We start from the raw sequence: 25,075 nt of genomic DNA, 5'->3' as shown, positions 1-25,075 counted from the left end.
AAATAGCTTCTGATAAGAATTTATTTTCCCAAGGGAAACAGGAAAGACTTGGAAATCTCTGAAAAAAATGAGTAAAAAAACCTGCCACAAATGGTAATTGTGTGTTCTACTTTCCAAAGCATTTCATTTTCCCTCCTGAACTGTGATTGGACATCTAGAGGAAAGGGGATGACAAAACTTCATTAAACCAGGCTCGAGTCTGGGTGGCACAGCCTCAGAGCCAACATTTGTCCCAGGTTCTGCAAAGTTCTAATCCTAGGCATGGAAGAAATCAAAATCAGTTCTTTATCCTGTCATGGCCATACCACGAGGGAAGAGCAAATCCTTGACAAAGGTCAACAGGGACCCAAAGGCAACTCATGGAGCCGGCCTTGTGCAGCCCTGTCCTGATTTAAACATTCAAGGAGTAGCTTAAAGTTACATCACTGAATTTTGGCAGCACTGACGTGGGCAGTTCTACCCTGTTCTCCCTGTTCCCTCCTAACAAGCCCTTATCTTCCTGCCTGTGTTGTCTGATTATGATAAAGGTGTTTCTGGCCCCTCCAGAGCCTGCCTGTTCCTCAGCAAGCACTTCACTGGGCAGTGTCAAAGGATGATTCGATGGTGTCCTTAAGTAGGCTGGAGCTCATAGCAAACACACAGGAATTAAGCAGCAGCATAGAAGTCAGTATCTGCTTAAATATTCTGATTACAGGAATATTTAAAGGTGCCAAATTTCTGAAGCCAGAAGGCAGTCTTAATGTTCATGAAGTTAATCATGTGTCAAGGGCTTTCTTGTGCAAGGAGGCGGAGGAAAAACCTCAGCTTAATATTGCACAACAGGGTTTTTAAGATGTGCTGGTCTCAATTCCATTTTTACTTTGTTGTTCCATAAAATCATGTGTTAGGAATAGATTTGTACCAGGCCAGTTCCTTGGAGTCTCTGGTTTCCAAATCCTTTTCTCTTTTTTTTTTTTACAAGAAGTGAATTTATATAAAAATGTAGCCATTTGTAAGCTACATTTCTCTCTATGGTACATTTATGCTAGAAGTCCAGAAATGAGAAACTCTGAAATGGCAGCATCCTGAGAATGCTGTCTCCATTTGATTTCCTTCTAGCCTGAATTTTCATAATACTTGCATTTGGGTATCAGTTATACACTACACTGGCTGATGAATATTAAACAAGATCTACAGATATTTCTTGGGTTTGCTTTTACAGACTCTGCTTGTACAGAGATATATTTTTGATGGTGCCCTTCTTGGTGCCCTCTATTCCACTCTTTTATTGTTCCCAGGTTGTTCTGAGAGACAAGTGATGGTGTGAGACAGGAGAAGAATGATTACATTTTGCAGGGAAATTATACAGAGTAGAAAATCAATAGTTAGATGCTCCCTGGGACTGCCTAAAACATCTTTGAAGAATAATTAGCTTGCAAGAGATCTCTGGTAGCTGGAATTCCTCCCCAATTCTGTATGCATAAGATAAATTTAGTTTGGAATAAGCGGTGTGCTTTGAGGTCTCTTTGCTGATCTGGGGAAATGATTCACATGGAGAGAATGAAGAAATTCTAAGAGGTGTGGAAGAAAACCTGACTGACCACATCCATCCTGGACTTGGAAGCGAGGAACAAGCAGTGAAAGGAACAGGGAAAATGTAGCAGAGCAAAGCTGATGGGAGTTAGGGGCTGGGGCTCAGCGCCTGATGATTCAGGTGACTCTGTTCAAGTGACAATTATCCATTGGACTGGCAGAGCTGAGGGATTACCAGTGGGGGGAGTCCCACCCGCTTCACAGCTCTAAGTGGTTCATTTGCTAAGCAGCAGCATCAGATCCAGGGCTGTATTTAACCAAGCTGCCTTAGGGGGAGGTTAGGAGAGGTTTTTTGAGCTGGCAGGTGGTAGTGGGGAATTTTAGGTGAGCTTCGCTATTGTGTGTGCTGCTTCCTCCTGGGATATTGCTACAGGTAATCCTAAAGTCAGGAGAGGTAATTGCTCTGTTGGTGTGAGCTGGTCTGGGCAGAGCTGGCCTGGGAGTGAGATTAGTCTTGCTCTGTCTTTCAGAAGCATAGAAGTACCCTTGGAATACACAGAAAGGTGCTGCAAGAGGTGTCAGTAGCAGTTCATGACAGGCTAAGTGACATCTAATCAATTCCTTATCTCCCTAAAAGGAAGGGCTAATAAGGCTGAAGAATGTGCTGGAGGCATAATGTAATAGGTATCGTGGGGGATTTGAGAGAGATCTAACAAAACAAGAGAATGAAGCAGCACAGTAGTAAAAGAAGTCACCATAGTGGAGATGATCACAGGGTATTGGAGAATGATTTCCTAGGATGAGTGAAAAGTCTAAATCAATGTTTAGTATTTGTTGGCATTTCCATTCTTAAAGTCATAAGCATTGTATGAAAAGACATCTCTGTTTTGCTTGGTTTTGGTGTGTTGGGTTTTGTTTGTTTGGATTTTTTAAATGTATCTATTCTTAGAAACCAGAGAAACATCCAAGCACATGTGTAGCAATAAGCATGTGACTCAACCCCTCTACAGCCACAGATGTCTCTCCCTCTTAATTAAATATGTGCTAAAGTGGCCTGCTGGAGCAAAGCCCAGGAGTGCAGGTTTGAGCTGTAGGTCCAAAAGTGGTGCTAACAAACAGGTCTAGAGTTATAGACCTGTCAGCTTAGCTTCAGTTCCTGGAAAAACACTGAAACAAATAACCAAACTATTGGAGAGCACCGAGAGGAAATGGAGGGGATGAGTAAAATGCAGCATAATTTTTTTGAGACACACGACTCAAAGGTTTGAGTTCTGAAGCTGCTTCACATGTGCTCTTACGATGATGACATAGATGAAAATATCTGCATGCAAAACTGGTTAGAAAATTGATCGGGATGTGTCTGAGGAGGGTTCTGGTTTGCATCTGTCTTTTGTTTACACCTGTAGAATGGCTGATGCAAGAGAGAACACGCAGTTTAAACTTGCAGCTGGCAACACTTTGGAAAGGCTGTGAGCACCCTGGGCAGGGTTAGAATTCAGTATGATGTTTGCAAGTGGATAGGTGGTGAAAACCTGACCAAAAGCAGCTTGCCATGCAGCTGTCACAGTGCACTGTCCCTCTGCTGATACAGATTTGTGTATTGCAATAACTCTTCATATAGGTTATTCTATAGTTATGATAGATTGGGGACCAACAGCTATGTGTGTAGTTGGCTTATTAATAAGCATGGAAGATTCTGATGGCTCACAAGCTGATCATCAATAAACAATACCACGTTGTTACAGAAAAGGGCACATTAAGTGTATGAGCAGAACTGTTCCCCCTGTGGCAAGTGCAATAATCTAGCAAGCAGGAGTGTCTGCTTTTGCCTACTGTACCTCAAAGTTGAGCTGGACTGGGTGGAGCATAAAAAGGAAAGCAGGAAGACTGATCCAAGCTCCAAAAGGTTCTGTTTGCTAGGAAAGATGGAGGGGATTTCATCCTTAGGAGAGGGAGGCTGAGGGGAAGGCTGTGTTTCTCCCCAAAACACTGTTGGCTGCTGCAAAGGAGAAAGGCAATAATTTGGTCTTCCTGACCCTGGCAGTTAAGACAAGAAGCTTTGGGCTAAATTGCTTCAAGGGAAAATTGGGGCACTTTATTTTTATTAATTCATCTGATACTAAGGGAGTGTGAAGGACTGGAGTGGATTCCCTGGGAGAGGTCTGTGACTCTCTCAAAATAGGCTAAAGTCTGTCAGGAATGGTCTATGCATGTCCTCCCCTACACAGGCCAGTGGACTAAATAACCTCTGGAAATCCATTCTAGACCTCTGGTTCTACTAGGGCTAATTTACACTCATCCAACAGCATGAATCCAGGTTTATTTAACTAAGTCAGAGCCAGTAATCTCATATCAATGGAAAGGGAATCTTGCCTTCCCAGCAGTGCAGATCTAGTTATCCAGAGGTTTTGCATTTTAGAAGTATTAAACATGTAAGTGTAACTTACTTGTGTAACAAGTATTAAATGTAAGAACAGGGTAGGAGGGTGCATGCAGCAACTAGTAAATCACATTATCTAACTTGAAACTCACTTGATAATTAGTGTGTTACGTACAAGTTGTTGACTTTGTTCCACTTTGCCTCAGCCCCTCAATGATGGTTTTGAAGGCTGATAGAGAGCAGTAATGTAGAACAGGTTTCTGACAGTTCTCCAAGCAGCAGCAGTAGTACTACAAATAAGGAATAACCGAGGTAACTGGAATTTTTGCTTGGCTTCTGAACTTGCTTTATAAACAAGCTCCCAATAAAGCAGTTTCACTGAATTCTCCTCATTAGGAGAACTGACTGATTGGTGGGACAACCAATGTCTAATGGGCTTGATCTCAGTTTCCTAAACCCAAACCTTGAAAATGTTAAGATTTATCTGACAGAAATGTTCAAGTTCAAATGTTGTGACATGACTGGTCAGCAGCATTATCCAAAGCCTGTCTGGCACATAAATGGCTCCTGGAACACTGGATTAGGAGTCCAGACCCCTTGGCTTTCTCTTTTCCCCAGGTCACACTCTGTAATGCTCCTGTCAGTTTCACTGCCCTGTCTCTATAGGGGAACAGGTTCTCACATCCATTGGAAAAGAGGCAGAGGAGTGGGAGACCTCTTCTGAAACAAGGATTCAGCCATATTTAAAGTTTTGATCAGTGTTTGAGGTTTGTTTTGCTGGCCCTTGGCAGGATAGGACTGTTATTCAACTACTCCTTGGAAGCGTGGAACTTTTCCTGTATTGCTGAGTTATCAATATTTGCATTGGTTTGAATGTGTTTGTGTGGTGACAGTCTTGGCACTCCAGTGGGGAATGGTATTTCAGGCTTTGCCTTGGGCATGAGCTGACCTATGACACAGTGCAGTGCAAAGTGTATCCAAGTGGCACAATGGGAACTTGTGAGTTGTTTCTTATTAAAAAAAAATTTGAAAAGCCAAAATAACTCACCTACCCATAAGACATTGTTTCTTGCAGTTGTGGTTTTTCATGCTTCTCAGAGCTGATACAACAGCATTGCCCATAGTTATTTTTTGCTTTTTTTTTTTTTTTTTTTTTGGATCCCTAGGGAATGCCAAAATAAATCAGACACATTATAGCAAACTAATCTTGTGACTTCACGTTTCCGAGTTCCTGTGCTCTGGGACGTGGAATCCAGGCTCCTCGGACACAAGCTGCCTGTGGCAGTTGCTGTTTCAGTGATGTGCCTGCTCCCAGACGAGCAACTATAAATGGCACAACTTCCCTCTTGTGAGGTTGTGGGGACAGCTTTTGAATGGGGGAGTGCCCCCTCCCTTTGAGCTTGGCAGTGGGGAAAGCTGTTCCGCAGGGAAAGCTGCCTTTAGTAGAGATTATTCCCCCCCACACACCTTGCACTTGTCAATTTGGAGATTGTCTCAGCTTATTTCAAAGTCAGTTTTAAGCCTTTTAAATGAGCTTTGTAGTGATACACCAATAGGATGTTTATATATGCTTTTGGCACTATTTAGAGAGATGAAAGCAAAAGTTAAGGCAAACTTTCTCTCTCTCTGCCTAAAATCAAGGTAAAGAATTGTAAGGAAGGCCTGTGGCTCCTTAGAACACATGCTGTGTCCTGTGGAATGACACCAGTAATATCCCATAAGTGTCATAGTATGAAATAGCAAATACAACTGCTCTAGGGCAGAACTGGGCAAAGCCAGTGGGGCACCACCAGCCTCTGGGTGCTGGGACCAGTTCTGCCCTGTCCCTCTGTGACTGTGTGCTTTCCTATCTTTCGCATCTCTTCAGTATCTCATTGATGAACTCTCAAGTCAGGGGCTGGTGCTAAGTTATTCCTCCAAGCAAAAACTGTGCGACAAGCACAGGATCCAAGTGTGTCTGGTCTGCAAAGCCTTGGAAGTGTTGGGCCGTGGGGCTGCATTCTCCCCACTGCTTTTCCTATTAAAGGTCTGCCCCTTCCACGTGGGCGCCCCTTCCCCTAGTCCTGGCCGCTCCCTCGGGTCCTCCCTATTGGTTGCTGTACCCCAACTCCGCCTATGTACCGCCCCTGCGCTCCGAGAAAACCCCCCTGCTCCCTGACCGCGTGGTCCCTCTCGGTCACGCTGCCTCTGGGAACCAGCGGAGCAACGTGTAACAATGAAGTTTCCCGATGGAGAGACCCTTCTGGCCTCCTTTACTGTCACCGTGTTGCGGGCCCAGCTAACGGGAGCAGGAGCTCGGGGCCGTGCAAAAGCACTACGGGAGGGCGGATTGCGCGCCCTGCCCTAAGCAGCCCCGCTGTGCTCTCCGGGAAGGTTGTGGCTTGCTAAACCAAACCAAGCACTGCAACACTGGGCTGTCTCCAGTGCAGAAGCACGTGTGGCTCCACCTGCAAGTCTGGTGCAAGCAGCGCCTTGAAGCACAGCACCCATAAGATTATCCTGTTCATATTGAGCAAGTCCCACCTGTCCTAAGACCTGTAACCTCCATATGGTGTGCTGGAGTATCCAGCACATCCAGGACACACCGGGGCATGGCTGAGTTTTAGACACAGGAAATTCCAGTCCTGCCTTTTTTTGTTGTTGTTGTTGCAGAAGTGGGTAGTAGAGATGCAGGTGATACTAACCATGGCTTAAGAGTGTTGAGCTAAATATAGAGACACTTGAGCATGGCAGTCACGCAAGAGCGTTCTGTATATGTTTATATTGATTAAACCATTAACAAGAATAGCAAATCCCATTACACTAATCATTATTTTGCTTTCCTGCCTTCTCCTCCCTCTTTGTCCTTCCCTGAATACAGTAAACACATGGAGGGAAATTTCTCACCTCCAGCTGTCTGAAACACTTCCCAAAATCCACTGTGGAGGTTGGTACTGCTTGCTCTGGCTTCAGTGGAGCTGTTTCTATGGCTGACCCCTGCTCAGGAGAGGAACGTCAGGAGAACAGTGCCCCCAAAATAGAGAGAGGCTGCTACTAAGGGCGTGTCAATACCGGAGAGTATTTAACCCAAGGGTATGGTCTCTTAGTATCTTTTGACAAACATGCAGACATCTCTAAAGAAATAATATTGGCTTGTAGATTAGTTATTAACATAGTTTTAAATGCTAAAAGGATGTGTTCATGTAACCAGCTTCTCTCTGCTTCTCCATCACCACTAACATTTTGGTTCTGTTGGGAAATAATTTTACAGTGTTACCCAGGAAAATCTGTTCTATTTGAAATGTAATTCCATGCTTTCTTAAATAGGTTAAAAAATGGAAGTGTTGCAGTTGAGATTGAGGTGAAAGAACAGGTCTTGGATGATCAGTTGTTTCTGTTCTGAGTTGCAGGACACAGGATTTGGTGCTAAAGCTATTTTTCTTTAAGCAAACTCTTCTAGCCCAATTACATTTTTATTAAATGGATCAAAGTGATCTATTGAAAAACATGTTGGAATTGCTGGGTTTTTCTGAAAACCTTCATCAAGACTTGGAATGTTTTCAGGAATTTCTGAATCTCTAATTTTAATGGCTCTATGTTTGGGGAGATATGTCTAACAAGATGTTGCCAGAATCTTTTGGCCAGGTTTGTAGGCTGGAAGAGCCAGTTGCTTTAATTTTTTTGTGTCGTATGTTAGTGATGAAACATTCAACATTATTTAAGGAATTCAAATCCCTCATTCCCACTCAAATTAAAAGCATCTGGGCATTCAGATCCCTTAGTCAGCTTCAGCAGTATATAACTTCAGTATTAGTTTGATAGAACTAATTTGGTGTTAAACATACTTTTTTAAGTGCAGTTGTATTATAAGGTATCTCATGGTGGTATTGCCTCACAGTCATAATTTTATGCTTGCACACAGTAGTTCCCTGCCTCCCAATGGACTGGAAAGCTTTATAAACAAATGTAGGCCATTCCTAAGTCCTCAGGCCAGCAAAACTTCCACTGAGGTCTTCAGGAGCTTTGCTCACATAATGTGTCTAATTTCAGACCGTGAATACTACAGTGTATACAAGCAGGCAGCATCCCTTGCTCGAAGGTCACTTTGGGAGAGAAGCAAGAGCCATGCAGCAGCCCACACATGTCCCCTGCTGTATTTTGGAGGAGAAAATAATGGTTATCAGCTGAAATTGTACAGGGTTACGTGCACAGAAGGGGATTTTGCACTGAGGGAGTTGACAACACTGGCTTAAAGCAGGGTTCTGACTAAAGGAAACATTTCCTGGGATGCTCTGCAGAATATATGGGTTTGGCATTATTAATGTAACTGGTTATTTGCCAAATGTGTAAAGACTAAAATCTCAAGCTTTTAATTCAGGAATTTTCTGCTTTAGCATGTTCTCTCTCAGTGCTTTGATGTTACAGAATTAAAATGTTTGGTTTTGGTCTGATTTGATATTAAGCTGGTTTAATGTCTTACAGAAGCTGTTTTGAAAGCTTTCCTTTTCCTCCCTGGATCCAGCTCCCTGGGTGGGTGACATCTCTTATCATCAGTCAGGCAGTTCTGAGTTGTGGCTTTAGATAATGAAAACCAAGCCCTAGCATTTTTCTTCCCAGCAGAGATCTTCCTTTATTTCCCTTCACCTCAGATGTTTTTTTCCCCCTGTGCATATCCCAGTGTGCACAGTACAGCATTGTAATGAACAACCCAAAATTTCAGTGTCTTGGTGTTCTCTTCCTTACAGATTAGACTTGCAAGGGAGCTGGAGACCTGTGTCATAGTTCTGAAGATGTTTTCTGTCTTCATCCACAGTTTTTTGTTGTCTTGCAATTGAAGTCACCACTCCTAATCCCCTGCTGCCAGGAGTTTGTCACTTCTGATCCCAGCTGTGCTCCTTTTTTTTCATTGTGGTGTGACAGTGTTAATGTGTAGTGCTCTGTGGGTTTCCTTCCTGGCTGAAAGACAGCAGAAGAGTTTTAGCTCTTCAGTGCTGTTCACTCATTTCACTGAGTTCATTCCTGCTGCTGTTTGGCTGCATGTCCTACCTCGGCCCAGCTGCTGCAGTGGCCACTGGTGACACAGGGCAGGGGCTAACAGGCTGTATCCACCTCTGTGTTCCATGCAGCATCCAGAGCCTGCTTTATGGCCCTGATCCAACACTCAGAAAGGTTAAAGATGCTACTGAGAACCTGGCACCTGTGGTACTGTTAGATAGAGAGCCCGGGACCCTCTCCCCTTTAGCAAGAAAAGATTAGACTGACCAGTGGGGACACTGGCAGGTCGTCTCATGAGCTGTCTGGCTTTTTATTTTCTGTTTTTAGGGGTTTTTTCTGTTTTCTCTCCAGTCCTAAAGCTTGGACCAGAGAATCATAGGGTGCTCCAGGTGCTTCTTCTCAAGCAGGGATGTTGGGGAACACCATTTCAATTGCTCTCATAGCCATGTGCTGGAGTAATTCAAGAGCTTTCAGAGCCTGCAGCAGTGAGAATACAGGAACTGGGGGGAGATGATCCAGCAATGAACAAGAGACAGGATATTTTGGGGTTTGCCCTTTAAGAGCAGCTATTGTTCATCATAAAATCCATTAAGATGCTGGAGAGCAGTTAATGCTCTACCTTGGTGTTGGAGACTGAGCTGGCTGGTCTTTGTTTGCTACTGATTTGAATCTACTGCTGTGCCCCGGGCTGGACTCCTCAGGGCCACACTGATGCAGAAAGGCAGCAGCCTTCAGGTGTCAGAGTGCTGCAGGAGGCTGCTCTCCCAGCCCTCCCCAGCCCTCTCCCTACCACCTGGGTGCCCCTTCCCTGTCCCAGCAGAGGTAAGAGCTGCTGGTGCAGGAGGTGCTGGTTACCCCTGGCAGGTAACCGAGCTGTGAGGGTGCTGCCTCACCTGTCAGTTTTTGGACTTCAGCAGAGGCACAAGCAGCTGTGGGCTTCTCTTCAGGAGAGTCAGGACACAGTTCAGTGGGTGAAAGAGGACTGTGAAGTAGAGAGCTGCAAATAGAAAAGTGATGCTGTTTAACCACTCAACAGCAAAAGACAACATTAATGTGTCAAAAAAAAAGTATCTTCAGCACAGCCTTTATGGGGTTTGGATTCCCAGAGTGAACAGCCTGGAGGTACTGCTCCCTGTCCCACTCCTACCACTGCCCTTTGCACCAGGACTGCTCACAGGCTGAGCTCCCTCCACACTGTGCAAATGGGCCCCTCAAATGTGACCTGGGTCATGGAAGCCAGCAGCAGGAGGTTTAGCAGGGTGACCATCTGTGCTGCACCTCCCAGCGCTGGCTGCCTGGGACCCAGAGGGGCTTGTGGTAAGTAAGGAGAGAGGGGAAGAATCAGGCAGTTGGGAGAGAATTCTTGATGGTTTACCTCATCTTTCTGGGATATATTCTGCATGTAATGCTTACCACTTGGGACAGGAGGAGATGCCTACTTTTTTCTGCTATTTCATGAAGGAGTGCTTAGCTGCCTGATCTTACAATTGTTTTTGTCATTGTGCTTTTGCCAAGTGCATTGGGGCACTACAGCCAGAGTCATCCCTTCCCCAGGGCCAGAGCCTGCCTCTGCTGTGGAGGCTCTTACAAGCCCAGAGAGCACCTTCAAATGGCAACAGTCTCGCAGAGGAGATTTCACATGCAGCTAAAACTAAATATTGTTGTTTGTAATTTATAATTGAATAACTAACTACAAATGACTGTGACATGTAAATAAATAAAGCCATGCTTTAATTAGAGGGTTATTTCTAATCAGGAAGTCTTCCTTCCTGCAAACAACTAGCCCTGACAACACACCTCTTCCAAGTGGATGCTAAAGCAGCAGAATTTTCCATGGGGAGAGCAAACCAGGAGGAGAATGTCTGCCATCTGATAAAAGCCCGATGCTGCCAATTACTGAATTAAATTTTGCTGATGGGAACCATGGGGTTTTATTTTCCATGTCAGGAGGAGGGAACTCGGGTGGTCCCTGGGACAGGGAGCTTTGGAGAGCTGATTTTGCATGTGTTGGCTCTGTCCTACCCAGGTAGTCTTGTTTAAAAGTCCAGTCTGAGAGAGCAAGAGTTTTGCAGAACATTAGCTAAAACCTTTAAACCCACATTTTAAGCTGTCCATGACCAGCCTTGGTGAAGAGTGGCCACAAACAAGGGCTTTGCTTTTGATATTTTGGAAAGAATATTAAGAAAAAAACCCCTATATTGGCTGCAACATTATAAAGACATTTTGCCCCTCGTCTAGACATTGTCAGAGAAATGCAATATGCTCAGCTGTACCTGCCTGCAATAAGCAGTTCCTGCGTGGAGCCTTGAAAGCCTTCTTCCCCTCACAGGAGGTTTTTCTCTCACATAACCCATGTGTGTCTGGTGCCCCTTCATCCCATATCAGGATCGACGGCTTCCTCATCTTCCCATACATGCCTGCCAAATCAACAGGGTACGAGCTAAGTTAACTCACCCGGCTCATTCTTGAATTGGGTGGTGATGTTTCTCCAAAGTCATAGGAGTACAGATGAAATCTTGCCACTTGCAACTCATTCTAATTAAAAACCTGAAGGTAATGAGCTGAATAGCAGCGATCCATGCTGGGGAGGAGGGGGCCATAGTGTGCAAGATTCACAGTGTTAGAAATAGAGCTGGTTCAGTTATTCCTCCCTGTGTCCACTGAAAAGTGTAATAACATATTCCATTGGAATTTCAAATCTTTTTTTTTTAATCATTTCCTTGAAGTTATTTTTACAAAAGCTTTGGAAGTGTTTCCATCAATCATATGAAGAGGCCGTCCAGTATAAACAGGAGAAAGCTGTGTTCTATGAACGACCTAATGCACTTCAAAAAGTTCAGCAACCCATTGGAAAGTCAGATTATTTGCAGAAGGTCAAATCAATTTTATGATCAGACAAATGTTAGCAAATTGCTTTTCTTAGAACCAAAGCAAGGGAAGTATTTTCCAAGAAATATGCTTGAGGAAAAATCAAATGGCATTTATTAGAAACCATCAGTGAATGAGACCTGTTCTCTTCAAGGCGCTTACTCCCTTTGTAATGCCAAGCCATTATGTCCAAATATCACACGGGGGCATATTCAGGTACAAAAATTTTTTACTCTGTAGAACAAATGAATTAGAACTGGGGCCTTTCTGTCTGTGCTGTAGTGAACAACCTTTGAGAGAGGATTTTTATCTGTGTGCTTGTGTAACTTCAAAATAGGGTGCCAAAGGGCTCTGACCCATAGGAATGCAGTGTCTGCTTGGGAGCCATATTTCCATAAAACCTGGTGGCTGCTCCAGATTGTCTCCAGACAGTGCATCCATGGGAGAGGGGAAAGGCTGGGTGCTGTTGGAGGAGACTTCCTGCTTGAGGAAAGAAGTGCCCTGCCTGGCCTTGGTTAGAGAGCCAGAATAAGGTATGAAGGAAAATACCTCCCAAGTGTCCTAGTAAGATCCCAAGAAAACTCTTGGTGATGTTTTTCTGGCAATGAATTGTCCTTCTCAGCACTTTGCCTCTCTGCTTCTCAGAAAACAGAGCTAAGAGTCAAAGTCTCCTTTTACCTGCTCCCATGTCTGAGTTGCAGAGTCAATGCATCGACCTGTTTTGCATCAGTATCCACATGACTGACACAGACAGACATGATCTCTGCCCTGGAGCTGGTGGCATGAATAAAAAATCTGCTGGAGAGGTCTAAAGAGAGGGATGCAGAGAGCAAATGGATGACAGGAGCATTCCTTCTGTCACCTCTGTTTCCAGCATCCAAATATTTGGGGACTTTGATTCTGTTATATTATTATAGACCTTTTTCTTTAAGGTTATAATTTATTCTCATATTTCTGCCTGTATTTTTATTTTCTGGATCTTTCTGTTGTGGAATGGATGGATAAGAAGGACCTGGTCCCTCACTTTGCAGTTTGATACCTGGTAAATTAGTTAATGTTGTATGTATGGTTATGGGAACTGCTCGGGAATTTTCCATTAGTGTGTTTATTCATTGGAAAATGTGCTCCATAATTTAAAACAGGATGGAAATTCAAATCTCTGATGAAGACTAAAAGCTTTCCCGATTTTGTGCAAGTCTTGGGTAGCAACAAAGAGAGAAAATGCATTTTTAGTATATTTAATATGAAACCACAAAGGTGGCCAAAGGAAAGGAGAGGAAGGCAAGTAACCTGAAAGGGGTTTTAGCTTTAGATTGGTGACATCTCAGTTAATTTAATGACGACCACTTAAAATGGGTGTGGGGAAAACAAGGCTGTAATGAAGGACAGGCACTTGGACTCTTACAGGAAAAGAGCAGTTCAAATCCAGAACAGGATAAGAAAAACCAAAAACTTTCTGGGGTAATGGATTTTGGCACTGCTCTGAGGTTTAAATGGACTTCTTTGGTGTGTATGTTGTGTTTCCACCTCGAAGTCAAGGCAGAATGGAATTTAAACACTAATGCTGAGACCTAGAGGGAAAAGCCTGTTGGAGGAGCAGTCAGGTGGTGTGCTAAATAGACACATACAGGTGTAAATGTCTGGAATAACCACAGGGAATGCTTCTCTGGTGATAAATATTTTTATGGGAGGAAATATGAATACTACTCATTATTGAAAATAACTATTTGTTGTGCCTCAGTCTGATGGTTTAAAAAGTTACTCACATCCAGTCAGGGGTTAGAAATGAATGCTGCCTGACAGGGTAATTTCTTATCAGACAGCTTATAGATTTCAAGCTATTTGACCAAAGCAGAGCAGTGAATACTTAAGAATAAATGTAGTTCTAGAAACCAGGAAAAAGCACCTAAGAACAGAAGGAAGGTACTCCTTCTTTTTGATAACATAGAACAAATAACTTGCCTAATGATAATGAAGCATCAGGTCTAAAATGTTCTCACTACATGCATTTATAATTCAATAGATGTGAAAAACAGGTTGATTTTTAACCCTCTGGTGGCAGATGGTTGCCTAGTTTAAACTTAAGCCATTCTTTTGAAGTCCGTATAACTAAGTCAGCCTACCAAGGGGTGGAATTCAGCTCTCTGCTGGGATTTTCAAGAGCTTTAGTGCCACAGGCTGTACCTGCCAGACTTTTCCCCTCAGGACCTCCCCAGGAAAGCAGAAGAATGGTATAGTCCAAAGTAAAGCTCCAGGGGCTAAGCTGACCATCGACCTGGCCAAGTCCTCTGTCCTATTGCAAGGAGAGCTCTGTACAAGAGTTTGCTCTTTCCCCCCTTTTCCTTCTGAAAATGCCACACAATCCTTGTGTGTTACCTTGGAGTTTGCAGCATAAGTGTTGGGAAAACAGTTTGTTCAATGGGAAATATGAAAAGAGTAGATTTAAAATAAATAATCTACTCAGAAGTTCTGTAATCATAGCTAATTTATTTGTACCAGGGAAGTATTTAATTATCATATACAGAAGTGTTCAATTTTTATGCATATTCAGTTTTACCACATAATTCAAATTAAGTCTCTAAGCATATGTGTTAGAACTGTTCAGCAGTTTCCGTCTCCAAACAGAGTAACATGGGAAACTAGAGCTGCAGGTATCTTTTTCTCACTTGGCTCCCATTCCCTGGGATGACTGACCTCTAGAAAACTTTTCTGAAGGACTGAGGTAAGGGGTGGAGTAAAAAAAATACAGGTGCAGACACACTTTCTGAAAAAAAATGCATTATTTTGATTTGGAGAACTCTTTGGGCTTTAATCCTGGTATTTTTCAAAAATACTTTCTGGTCAGAAGCTGCCCAACTCTGGTTAATCAAAGACAGTATCTCTAAACTGGTGCAAAGCTAAGCTCTTGTCTGGGAAGTTTTTAACTTAGTGTAGAGGTTATGCTACACCTGTGATTATTTCCAATGCCTTCCAGAATCAGAGATTAGTTTAGCATCATGCATAAGTGGTAAATAAACAGCTTCCCAGATACTTTTGGGTTTATTTTACTTTGCATCTCTAATCCTGCCACTGCAGTTGCATGAAAATGTGTTGATCACTTGTTTCAAGAATGACATATCATAAATATAGATATCTTTCTGGCAATCTCTAAAAGTACTCTTCAGTCTTGTGTGGTTTAATGATTGATGCAGCTTGGAAATCAAACTCTTGTCTAGGGTTGTTGTAAGATAAACTTATGGTTTAGGACCAAAATTCACATGAGATAAGCGGGGGCAGTGTGAGGAGGGTACTGTTTTAGGATGCTAAAAATGGCTTCTGGCAGAATTTAGGAGCCAGTATAACATAAGTATCCAGCTGCCTGGGCTTTGTTTAGTTTCTTTTTGAGCAATGATCCATTTCTGTTCCTGTCTACAAACAGAAGATTTGGAAGAAAGATAAAAAAGGCCTTGGGAGCACATGACTCTTTCACCTCCTTCTCTTTCCACATTGTACTCATGGCTGGTCTTAGTGGTGAGCATGGCAACGTGTTCTGAATGCATCCCAGTAAATAACCCTCTTTTTAACATAGGGCAGACCAACATGCATTTTTAATTATTGCTTAAAGATCTTGGTTTGCAAGCAGTGATTCTCCAGCCACCAACAAGCAAAAAACCAAAGCTTTGGGGTGGAGGTTTTGAACCCAAATGGGCTCTGCCCACTGGCAATGAGTGAGGGATGGGGACAGAGGAGAAGTGTTGCTGCAGCTTTTCTGGGTTGTGTAACACTTTAATCGTGAGGTTCTATGTGTGTGTCCTGGGTGCTCGGCTCTTGGCAGAGAAGTCTGTCGAAACAAGAAATTACAAAACCACTTTAAGGAAGTGAAAATTGGCCTCCCATAAAATGTAGGTACTGGAGGCAGGGCTTCATTTGGAAGAAGAAAACTTGACTCTAGATGATGCACAGATCCTTATTTTTAAAAAGAAGCTTTGACTGGGGAGCTCCCCTTCATCTTAAAATAAATAACTCTTCCCAGCCTATAGTTTCAGAATGAGACCTATTTCCTGTCTCTGGGTTGTTTCATAGCCCTGATGCTGCTGTATCAAAGTGCTTCTCTTGTTTTGATAAATCCCCAAGAGACAGGAAGGTAATATAATTGCAAGCCAGTTTTTCAAAGACTTCTGGATAACCCCCACTAAAGGCACGAAAGCATTGCTGCAAAAATTATTCATTTCACTCTTAAGTCCAAGCACGGTCATTTACAGCTTGGAAAATGGGCTGATTTATCCAAGGTGGCCTGCAGTAGTTGTAGCTGAGTGAAGTTAAATAATGCAGTACTCTTTAAAATTGCATGAGTGTGTGATTTTGTTTGCTTTACTCATCCTTACTCCCTTGTAGTTCATTGCAGTCAATTATTATTGCATCTGTTCACTCCATCTCTGCAGCTGGTGGGAACGGCTGCTCGTGCCACGCACTAAGCTATACTGTTCCAAAAGAAAGCTGAGCTTCCCCTCTGCTCTGAGTGTAGGAATGGCTGTATGGCCTTGCCTTTATCCTAAGGTAAGCATAGCATGGAGAGTGAGTAAGGATTGCCTTCTAATAAAATAACCTGGTCAACCACACTGGCATCCTAAGGAAGCAAAAGAGTTTCTACGGTGTGTCCACCACACAAGGCAGCAGTTCCAATGTCTCTGTCTCCTGCTCAGGCTCACTGTAGGGTCTTTCTTTCTGGATCTCTGTCCCAAGAGTGCCTTCCTGGACTAAACTGCATGGCAAACTGAAGTCTGGGGATGCTGAAGGAGAGGTACAAGGCAAGGGGAAGTAACAGGAGAGCATCTACCACTGCTACCTGCTGCACAGCAGAGCTGCAAAAGCAGCCTGACCTTTGGAAGAGGTGGAGACTGTCCAAGGAGCTACGGGGCTGCTGGAAGCCTCAATACCTCAGTGCTCTGTACAGCTCTGGCAGCATCTCAGTACACAGCCTCGAGCAAGCCACAGCAGCAGTGGACACCTTTCTTTGCCTAGGATTAGCTGTACCTGCCCAGGCTGGTGTGACTGCCCTCACAGCTCTGCTCACAGAGATTGCAGGAGTGTCCCATGGTGCACACAAGAAAGTAATCAGCTGGATTAACATTATTTAACACACCTGTTTAAATTGATCAAATGATAAGGTGATCTTGCCTGCCCTAACTTAGGGAGAGGTCATGAGAGCTACTTTGCCAACAGCAACATAGAGATGAGGACAGATGGCCAAGGATGACAGTCCAGTATCTCCCACTGGCCTAGCTGTCTGCATAGGGAGCTCTCTCCAGGTCCTTTGGAGCCTGCAGAGCAATGCTTGGAAACGTGCACTTCCAACTGGTCTGAAACACCATGGTGAAGTGTGGTGGTGAGAGAGTCTTTCAGACATGGGTCCTAACATTATTTAGGAATTAAATAACTGGTGCAAATTAATAATGTTCTCTGCTTGTGTAAAAGTTCTTGTCCTTCCTATTTGAAAGAGAGGGACAGAGAGAAGGTGGTAAGTACCAAAGAATCCAGCAGTTGTCATGTCTTATCTGAGATTCAGGTACAAGAAATGAAATCCTGACCCAATGAAAACCAACAGGACTCTTGCAAACAACTTCAGAATAGCAGAGATCTGAACGAAGAAAGGGACACTGTGCTGTGTGAGGCACTGTTCATATCTCTCCTGTGGGAACCTGAGGAATTACAGAAGATGCCTCATCCCTGGAAGTGTTCAGGGCCAGGCTGGATGGGGATTTGAGCAACCAGGTCTAATGGAAGGCGTCCCTGCCCATGGCATTGGGGTTGGACCTAGGTGGCTTTTAAGGCCCCTCCCAACCCAAACCACTTTGGGATCCTCTGGCACAGTCAGTGCCGGTTTTGCTTAGCCCTGTGACTGTTGTGTGTGTGATCAGGTGAACCCCGAGGTACTGTGAGAGCAGAGGCTCCAGCAGTTAACCAGATGAGCAGCTGGTTGTCGGAACTCTTTTTGAGTCAGGTCAGGTGGCTGTCTGTTGGGTCTTGCCCATCTCTACATTTTTTCCTGCTTGCCCTACCCCACCCTCCCTGCAGTCAATCCTGAAAATCGTGAAGCAATTGCCAGCATTTCCTGCCCAAAGAGCAGCACAGCACAGCAGTTTGTCAAGCAGCTGGATCACAGAGGACTCGGACACAATGCCAAGAGCTCTTGCAATATCTCGTAGTACAAGCTCAGCTACTGGAGGTGAGCAATAAAACTCCTTTTCTCATCTTTTTCCCTCTGTCTCTTTGACCTCTTGGTCACAGAGGAAGTTTAAATATCTGATCTAAAGGCACCAAAGGCTTTTTATGAACCAAGTTAAGCTATCACACAGCAAAGGAAGAATTTGGAATGGGGCTGACTTGCATTTCTCTGTATCTTTGTTACATTCTCCTTAGGCCTGATAGCACCTTATTAATTTGTACATTCACTGCAAAATAAAGGTGTTAACCTTCCTGGAAATTTGGGTTGCTGGGCCTGTACTAGAATGAAAACCAGATTATTTTAGCTGTCTTAAGTATTTTAATTCTAGAAGGAACTATGACTGGGGGGTTCTGTCTTCACTGTGTTACTTCAAAAGGCATTTAGGATGAATTTCAAAAGATTTGATTATTTAGAACAAGTATCTTTTTATTTACAATAGCAAGATATAATGGTAAAAATGTCCTATGGGGACAAGTAATTAAAAAAAAAAAAAAAAAACAACAAACCCCATAAAAACTAGCAGAGGTTTCTTTCTTTAGAAACTAAAAATTGCATACACAAAGTGCGTAAGAGAAGTTTTTAAATGGAGAAGGTTGTGTAATGGTTCTGCCCTACGGCACAAACTCTCTCCTGCCCTTGTCTGGATCCTGCTGACCAAACTGCATGTGGGGACCCACCAATGCAGGCTTTTGGTTTGCTTTAAATTCTTTCATTTATCAGTCAGTTGGTGGTGAGTGTTCATGTTTCACCTTACAGTAAATTTTGCAGAATGGATACCAGCACTCACTCAAAACTGTTAACAAAGAAATCTAAGAAAACAGTGAGGTTTTCTTTCTTTTTTAATTTTTCTTTTATTTTTCTTTTTTTTCCCCTCCCAACATACTGCTTTGATCTGCCATGCAATTGGGTCAGCACTTGGGAAATACATTTCAACATCCACATCTGTGATGTGAATATTATGCAGGAGATCCTAAATGTAAAACCTCACAGATCCTTCAACAGATCACTCTGTCAAAAAAACATGACACCTGCAAAAGCCTTTAACTAGCATGGGGACCAAACTAGTCAAGAGCAAAAAAAGACAGGTATCACTGTGCCAGAGTCTCATTTGATTAGAACAGCACAGGCCCACAGAAATCACCAGCTCCCACAGATCATTACTGGTTAAGAAAGCCTCTGTTGTTCATTTCCAGAGCAGGATTATGCTGGTACTCAGCCTGGGGAGCTTCTAGGCCTTGTCCACACAGGAAGGTTTCACCAGACTAATTTTCCCAGGGTAAGTGAGCCTAAGTGTTCATGCAGGAGCTGAGCACTCAGTTTGAAACCCAGTGCTGGTGTGCAGGGACCCATTTCTGGAGCCTGTGGGCAGGCAGTGAATTGGGGGGTGTATCCTGGGCCATGCAGAGTTGCACAGGCACTGCTGGTCTTCTGGGCGCTTCTGAGGAGAAGAGCAATGGGAGAGAACTCTGTCCTGAATAGCTGCAGCCAGCAGCAGGTGTTGGCTAGGGTTCCCTACCCTAGGGTGTCTGCAGTACGGGAGGCTTCATGGTGCGGGCTCTGACTTCCAAAATGTCCTTCCTCTTCAGGGCCTGGGAGCACAAAGACAACTTTCAGTGCTGGGCAGCAGTGCAAAGGGTCTTACTTGTCCTGGGGAGATGTGGATGTTGTCTGAGATCTCATCTTGGTGTGAGCAAGCAGAGAGGCTGCCCTGGGGAGACCTCAAAGGGAGCCTCGGAGAAACCACAGAGAGAAGAGCAAGGAGGAGAGGGACAGAGAAGCTGGAGAAAGAAGGAGGCAGTATGGGGAACGAGAGAGAGCTCTGCAGCTCAGAGGGCCCTTAGGTAGGTTCACAGTGGAGGAGAGGGGTTGGCCTCTTCCCATGTAACCCTGTAGCCCTGCGGGCAATGAGGTTGCAGCCCTGATGGCTGAGGCTGAATTTTCTGTCACTCCCAATAGGTGTAAAATTATGGCTGTAGAGACACAGACTCCTGGATAGCAGGGGTTACTCAGCAGGGCATAAGCCAGTCTTCCCACTGGCACCCTTCACCTAGAAAGACCCAGGGGGATTCCCCAGCAGTGCTTACAGCCATCCCCTCAGTAGGACACTTGCCCTGTGCTATCCCAGATGAGCTCTGCCAGCTGCTTTTGGTCCTGTATTCCCACAGAAACGATGGCAGTGTGGTTCAGAGACACTGTCCCAGCCCACCACACGAAGCTCTAACCTAACTCTTATGAATCTCACAACAGCCAAAAAGTCAAGAGGGAGCTCAGTTGGGTTTTTTTTAATCCAGAAGAGGTTAAAAATGCGACACATTCCTTCACCTCAGGTCACTGTCTGGGCATTGCTCCCCCTTGTTCATCTGTGTTTTCTTCTCAGGGCAAGTCCAGCCCTCTGCTAGGACCTTCTCCCCCTCCTTCCTTGGCCTACCTTGCCTTCTTCCAGGGACTGTGGTCTACTGGGGCCTTTCACAGCCACAGCAGGGTCTTTCCCCTGGAAAAAGCAAAATTTTTGTTTTGCACAACAAAATGTAATGCAGTTAGAGTGTTATTACCATTTTCTAAAACATTCTTGCCTTCCTCATTTGCTGAACTACAATCTCACAATCTTGTGCATTTTAATTTCTACAGTAGGCACAATCCACAAGTTTGCCCTAAAAGTTACCTTTCAGGGATAAGTGGTTTTCTATGAAGGTTTTCACTGTCTTCTGATACTCATCTTCAGTCAGGTGGAGCTGGGCTACCTCCTTGTTTGACGAGCATTCTTCTGTCACTGTCCTCTTCTCTTGAGCAGGCCATTGTGCAGCAGACACCCCAAAACCTGCTTTATTCAGGTTCCTTGCAAACGTCCTCCCAATGGAACTGTTGGACACAAGAATTACGATTGCTCTCCCTTTCATATCAGCATTCCTCTCCATGGTGATGAAGGAAAAGATGATAATGCAGCAGGTCAGGAACACAATGGAAATGCACGCGAAGGCATAAAAGAGGCAGGAAAGGGTCATGGCGAGCAGTAAGTCTATGACCAGCAGGAAGAAATGCTGCAGGAGGAAAATCATCGTTAGGAGGATTAGCTGCTGCCTCCTCGCTCTCAAGCGAGCCGAGGAATCTGCCAGGAGTCACCGCGTGCACCACACTGTTATAAAGCCAGGAGCCTTGCGAAATGTGCGGAGGCAAGGCAAAACCCCGTGGGGAGGATGAATCATTTTCTGGGATAGAGCAACAATGGGGATTTTCAAGCCACGTACGTTTCCAGGCGAAAGCAGTGCGGTGTTTGTCTTGGCTTTGCTGTGCACTTGGATGCTCTGCTGGGCTGAAATATAAGGATTTGTTTTGTAAGGCTATTTCATCATGTGTCGTCTTCGGAGCCAGTGATGTATACAGGTTATTTGGAAGCAGACAGTTTTAAGGGATTTCTTCAAGGAGTGTGTGCGTGGAACTGGAAAACCATGAAGTTGAAATAATCCCCATATCTGCTTGGCACTCTGAGGCTCTTAAATTTGCCGCTCTCCTATTGCTCTAACGCAGGTGGTTTTGGTGAGTCTGGGCAGGGACCCAAGTGGGCACAGAAGTGGGAGCCCTGCCCTGCGTAAGCAGCTCTTGTTGTGCTGTAAAACAAGCCACACTGGGAGCACTGTGCTGTAGGGACTGTGCCAGTCCAGGGGGGTTCACTCACATCAGAGACAAGAAACAAGCTGAGTGCTAGAGAAAGAGCTTTTTTTTATTGATAGCAGAGATTTAAGGGAGGGTTCTGCTATTTGGCAGGCAGGCAGAGCAGTGCCCTGGCACAGGGCATAGTTATCCTGACTGCAGGGCACAGAGCAGGGCTCCTGCTACAGCTGCAGCCTCTGCAGAATTGGGAAGAGCCAAGTAGACTTGGGAGTGAGACCAGCAAAGGTAAATGCTGCAGCATCAAGACTCAGCTGACCTCCAGAAGCAGGTCAGGAGGGATGCTGCCAGCTCTCCTTGTGCTTTCTCACCAAAGTTGGAGGCAAGGCCTTTCTTTCCCTTCTTGGTCATGGTGGAAGTGCTGCTGATCACCACTAAACCCTTGGTATCAGAACCTGCTCTTTAAATACAATTTTTTTATTATTATTTCTTTTTGGTGTGGGTCCATGTAAAGGGTCCCCCCTAAGAAGGTGTGGTTGTGTTGCAGGTGGGAGTTGTGTTCATTCCCTGTTTGAACTGGAAAGGCACTGGGAGCGTGGGACTGGCTGTCAGCACGACCCACACACGTTTTACTGGTCCTTCTCGTTTGTCCTCCATGCGAACGTGCAGATCCCATCTTGTGGATCAATAGTGCTGTGCTATCGCAGCCATCCAGCTCCAGGTGCTTTTGGGATAGAGCTGCTGTCATCTGCATCCCAAAACCACCCTGTGCACCCCACCCAGCATGTGTACAAACATGCAGAGCTTTCTTTGGAGTGGACAAGGGGATGTAACACTCAATTTGCCTTTCAGTGGCTCAGCAGCAGCAGCAAGACGCAGCAGGGCTGTGTGTATTGGGGGGCTTATTTCACTCACCAAGTGCTTTTAAAAATCTTTAAGCCCCTCTTGCCGGAAGACTGGGGCAGGACATGGCCTGCAAAGTGTCTGTGGTGCAAAAGGACTACCTGCACTGCTTATTTAGCAGAAAGAGGTGTCATTGCTGTTCCTGGCACAGGAGCCATGACTGCAAATGCCTGTGCTTGGTGCTGACTGGGCTGGGAAAGCACCTGATTCCCTCCCCACTGGTGAGGACGGCACAGCCCTGGCCCTGCTGCCAGGCTTGGCAGGGAGAGTGAGTTGCAAACTTGAGTAGCTGTGGGTGCTATGCCTGAGGGTGGCACTGGCCCTCCCCACCCATGGATCAGCAGGAGTGGGTGGCCCCGGCCAGACTGGCGTGTCTCGCCAGCTTGAGGTGTGAGCAGGGCAAGCTCCTGTCTGCAGGCTGATGAGGCCATACCTGCCAGGCTTTGAATTGGCAGCCTGAGCCTCCTGTATCCCTGCAGTCCTGGCCAAAAAAGGTCCATGGTCCTTTTTGCTGCCAGAAAGGAAAAGCTCCAAGCACTGCCTCTGTAAACAATGAGTTTGCACGCCCTGCTTGTTAGGTGTGCTGAGAGAGCGTGAAAAGCCTTCACGCTCCTCCAAACACTGGAGACTAAAGGTCAGCCCCAAACCCAGGAGAAGTGGAATGGAGGCACTGGCTCCAATCTTCCCTCGCTGGCCTCGGGTGTTTGGGCTTTTGCCTGTCGGTGAGACCGGTCGGAAGATTGATTTCCTCACTGTGCTTCCTTGGTGATGGAGTTGGGGAAGTGTGTTTCTTCCTGGGCTGCATGGAAGGTCGACGTTTCGCCTCAGATCTGGGGTAATTTTTCTAGGGAAAAAAAAAAAAAAGTTGAAGTACTTGGGCTTTTGGCTTAAAAAGACAGGGATATTTTACAGAACTTGCCTTTTTCTAGTAAATGCCATTTATCATGAATGCAGTGACGCCATCTGTTGGCCGCCAGCGGGGCTGCAGCAGCGGGGGCTGGCAAAGCACCGCCCTCCCCCATATTTTGGGAGGCGCAGCCCTGGGTGACACCTCCCCTCATTCTGGGGGACCCGCAGCCCTGGGTGACCGCACTGGAACCAGCAGCAGCTGCTTCCCCCACCATACCGACACTAGCAGCTCTTGAGATAGGGGATGTCAGTATTTCCACCCTTCTTCTAGGTTGACCCTTCTTACCTTCCCCAGAAATGCTCTGGCTTTAAAAGATGAACCACCAGCTACCCAGAATCACTGAGAAAATTATTTTATTTGTAGGGGTTTTTTTTTCCCCAAGGAATGATTTCCCTCTTCAGTGTTTCTTCCTAGTCAATGAATCAATATTAAAATGAGAGGTGCTAGTGCAGGTCAAGAAAACACTTCAAAAGCAGTGATTTTTTTTTTTTTAATTTTTTTTATTTCTATCTCCACTACTGTAATATCTGGGAACAGTCAAGAGCTCAGGCTTGCCCTGGTTTTTGTATTACCATATTCACAAGCATAAATCTATTTTGCCAGTAGGTGACCCATGGGGCAGCAGTGACACGTCCACTGGCTCCTCTGCTGGCTGTCACCCAGTTTGGGGTTTGCACTACAATTACAAACCTATCTCTTCCAAGGGTTTCCACACCTTCACTGGAGATTTGGTGTCTGTCAACATTGGCTTGATTTGACCACGTGGTTCAAAATGCCTGATAATTACAGCCTTACCTTAAACCTCTTTCAAGCAGGTCCTAAAGCTCTGTTAATTTTCTGTGTTCCTGGTGCTACTAAAGGAGCAATAAAAAGCAATGTTTTTCCTAGAAACCACATCCTTGAAGTCAGACCTCCAGGAAACTTGGAAGCTTTACAGGGGCACCAGAGGGCTTTGAGGCACTTGCTGTGGATCCAGGTTTGAGGTCGGTGCAGTTGTTGTTTAGCCTTCCTTTTGCTGCCTGCGTTACCATGGGCATTTTAATTTTACAAACAAAATAATTTTAATAATGTTTATAAATTAAATCATTTCAATATTGCTAAATTTGATGTCAGCTTTACAATGGCTTCCCTACACTTCAGGTTTATTCTGCTGAGGGAAGTGGAGGCACAAATCCATTTGTTGTGATTTGCAGTGCACTCAGGAGAGTTGTAGAGATTTGAGAGCTCAAAGGTAAGTGTACTGAGGGCCTTCAGAGGCTCTTTGGTGGTCAGCAGCTCTTTGCAGGCTCTCCAGCAGCCTGTGGGAGCTCTCACAAAACAGCTGCATCTCTTTCTCCCCTTCTGTTTGATTGCAATCCTTACTCCAAAACATTACACCTGCATGAAAGATCACCAGGAAATTCAGTTCCTCACTGAATGAAAACTGTTGTTTAAAACCACAGAGCATTTTTTTGTTCCCAAGTGCAGGTATAGAGGTTTAAATTTTGCTTTATTCCCTTTGTGTTTGTTTTCCTTTCTCTCTTTTTCAGTAGCAACATGAAAAGAGGTAAAATTAGACTTAAAAAGAGAAAAAATTGAAAGAAGGAGCGAGGGAGAATAAAAATTGCTATTTTTTTCATTTTCTTTCTTGAAAACTTTTACTGTTAGAAAAGTTGAGATGCTGATTTGATCGCAGTTCAGTAAGTCTGGAGAATTGGTACACTGAGTAAGGAATCTT

General features: G+C 44.7%; 1 protein-coding gene across 4 annotated transcripts in view; it reads right to left on the bottom strand.

Annotated features, from left to right (window-relative positions):
• The window catches only part of LOC104691521 (D-beta-hydroxybutyrate dehydrogenase, mitochondrial-like), a 43,996-nt gene extending 22,934 nt beyond the window's left edge, over positions 1 to 21,062 (bottom strand). For 2 of the 4 annotated variants that reach the window (XR_005604163.1, XR_005604162.1), the window contains exons 1-2: positions 11,140 to 11,228; positions 9,760 to 9,863 (exon numbers count right to left, since the gene is read on the bottom strand). Coding sequence is in view for 1 of the 4 variants with exons in the window: in XM_010403030.4 (XP_010401332.2) it covers positions 9,760 to 9,863; positions 11,144 to 11,241 (202 nt within the window). In the remaining 3 variants the exon portion in view is untranslated. Of the gene's footprint in view, positions 1 to 5,027; positions 8,828 to 9,759; positions 9,864 to 11,139; positions 11,284 to 20,601 lie in introns of those variants that run through there. The other 2 variants (XM_010403030.4, XR_005604164.1) reach the window with 2 other exon arrangements.
• Positions 21,063 to 25,075: the final 4,013 nt, after the last annotated feature.

The sequence above is a fragment of the Corvus cornix genome, chromosome 3 (assembly GCF_000738735.6).
Source record: "Corvus cornix cornix isolate S_Up_H32 chromosome 3, ASM73873v5, whole genome shotgun sequence".
Classification (NCBI taxonomy): domain Eukaryota; kingdom Metazoa; phylum Chordata; class Aves; order Passeriformes; family Corvidae; genus Corvus; species Corvus cornix.
This window is presented reverse-complemented; position numbering and strand designations above follow the sequence as displayed.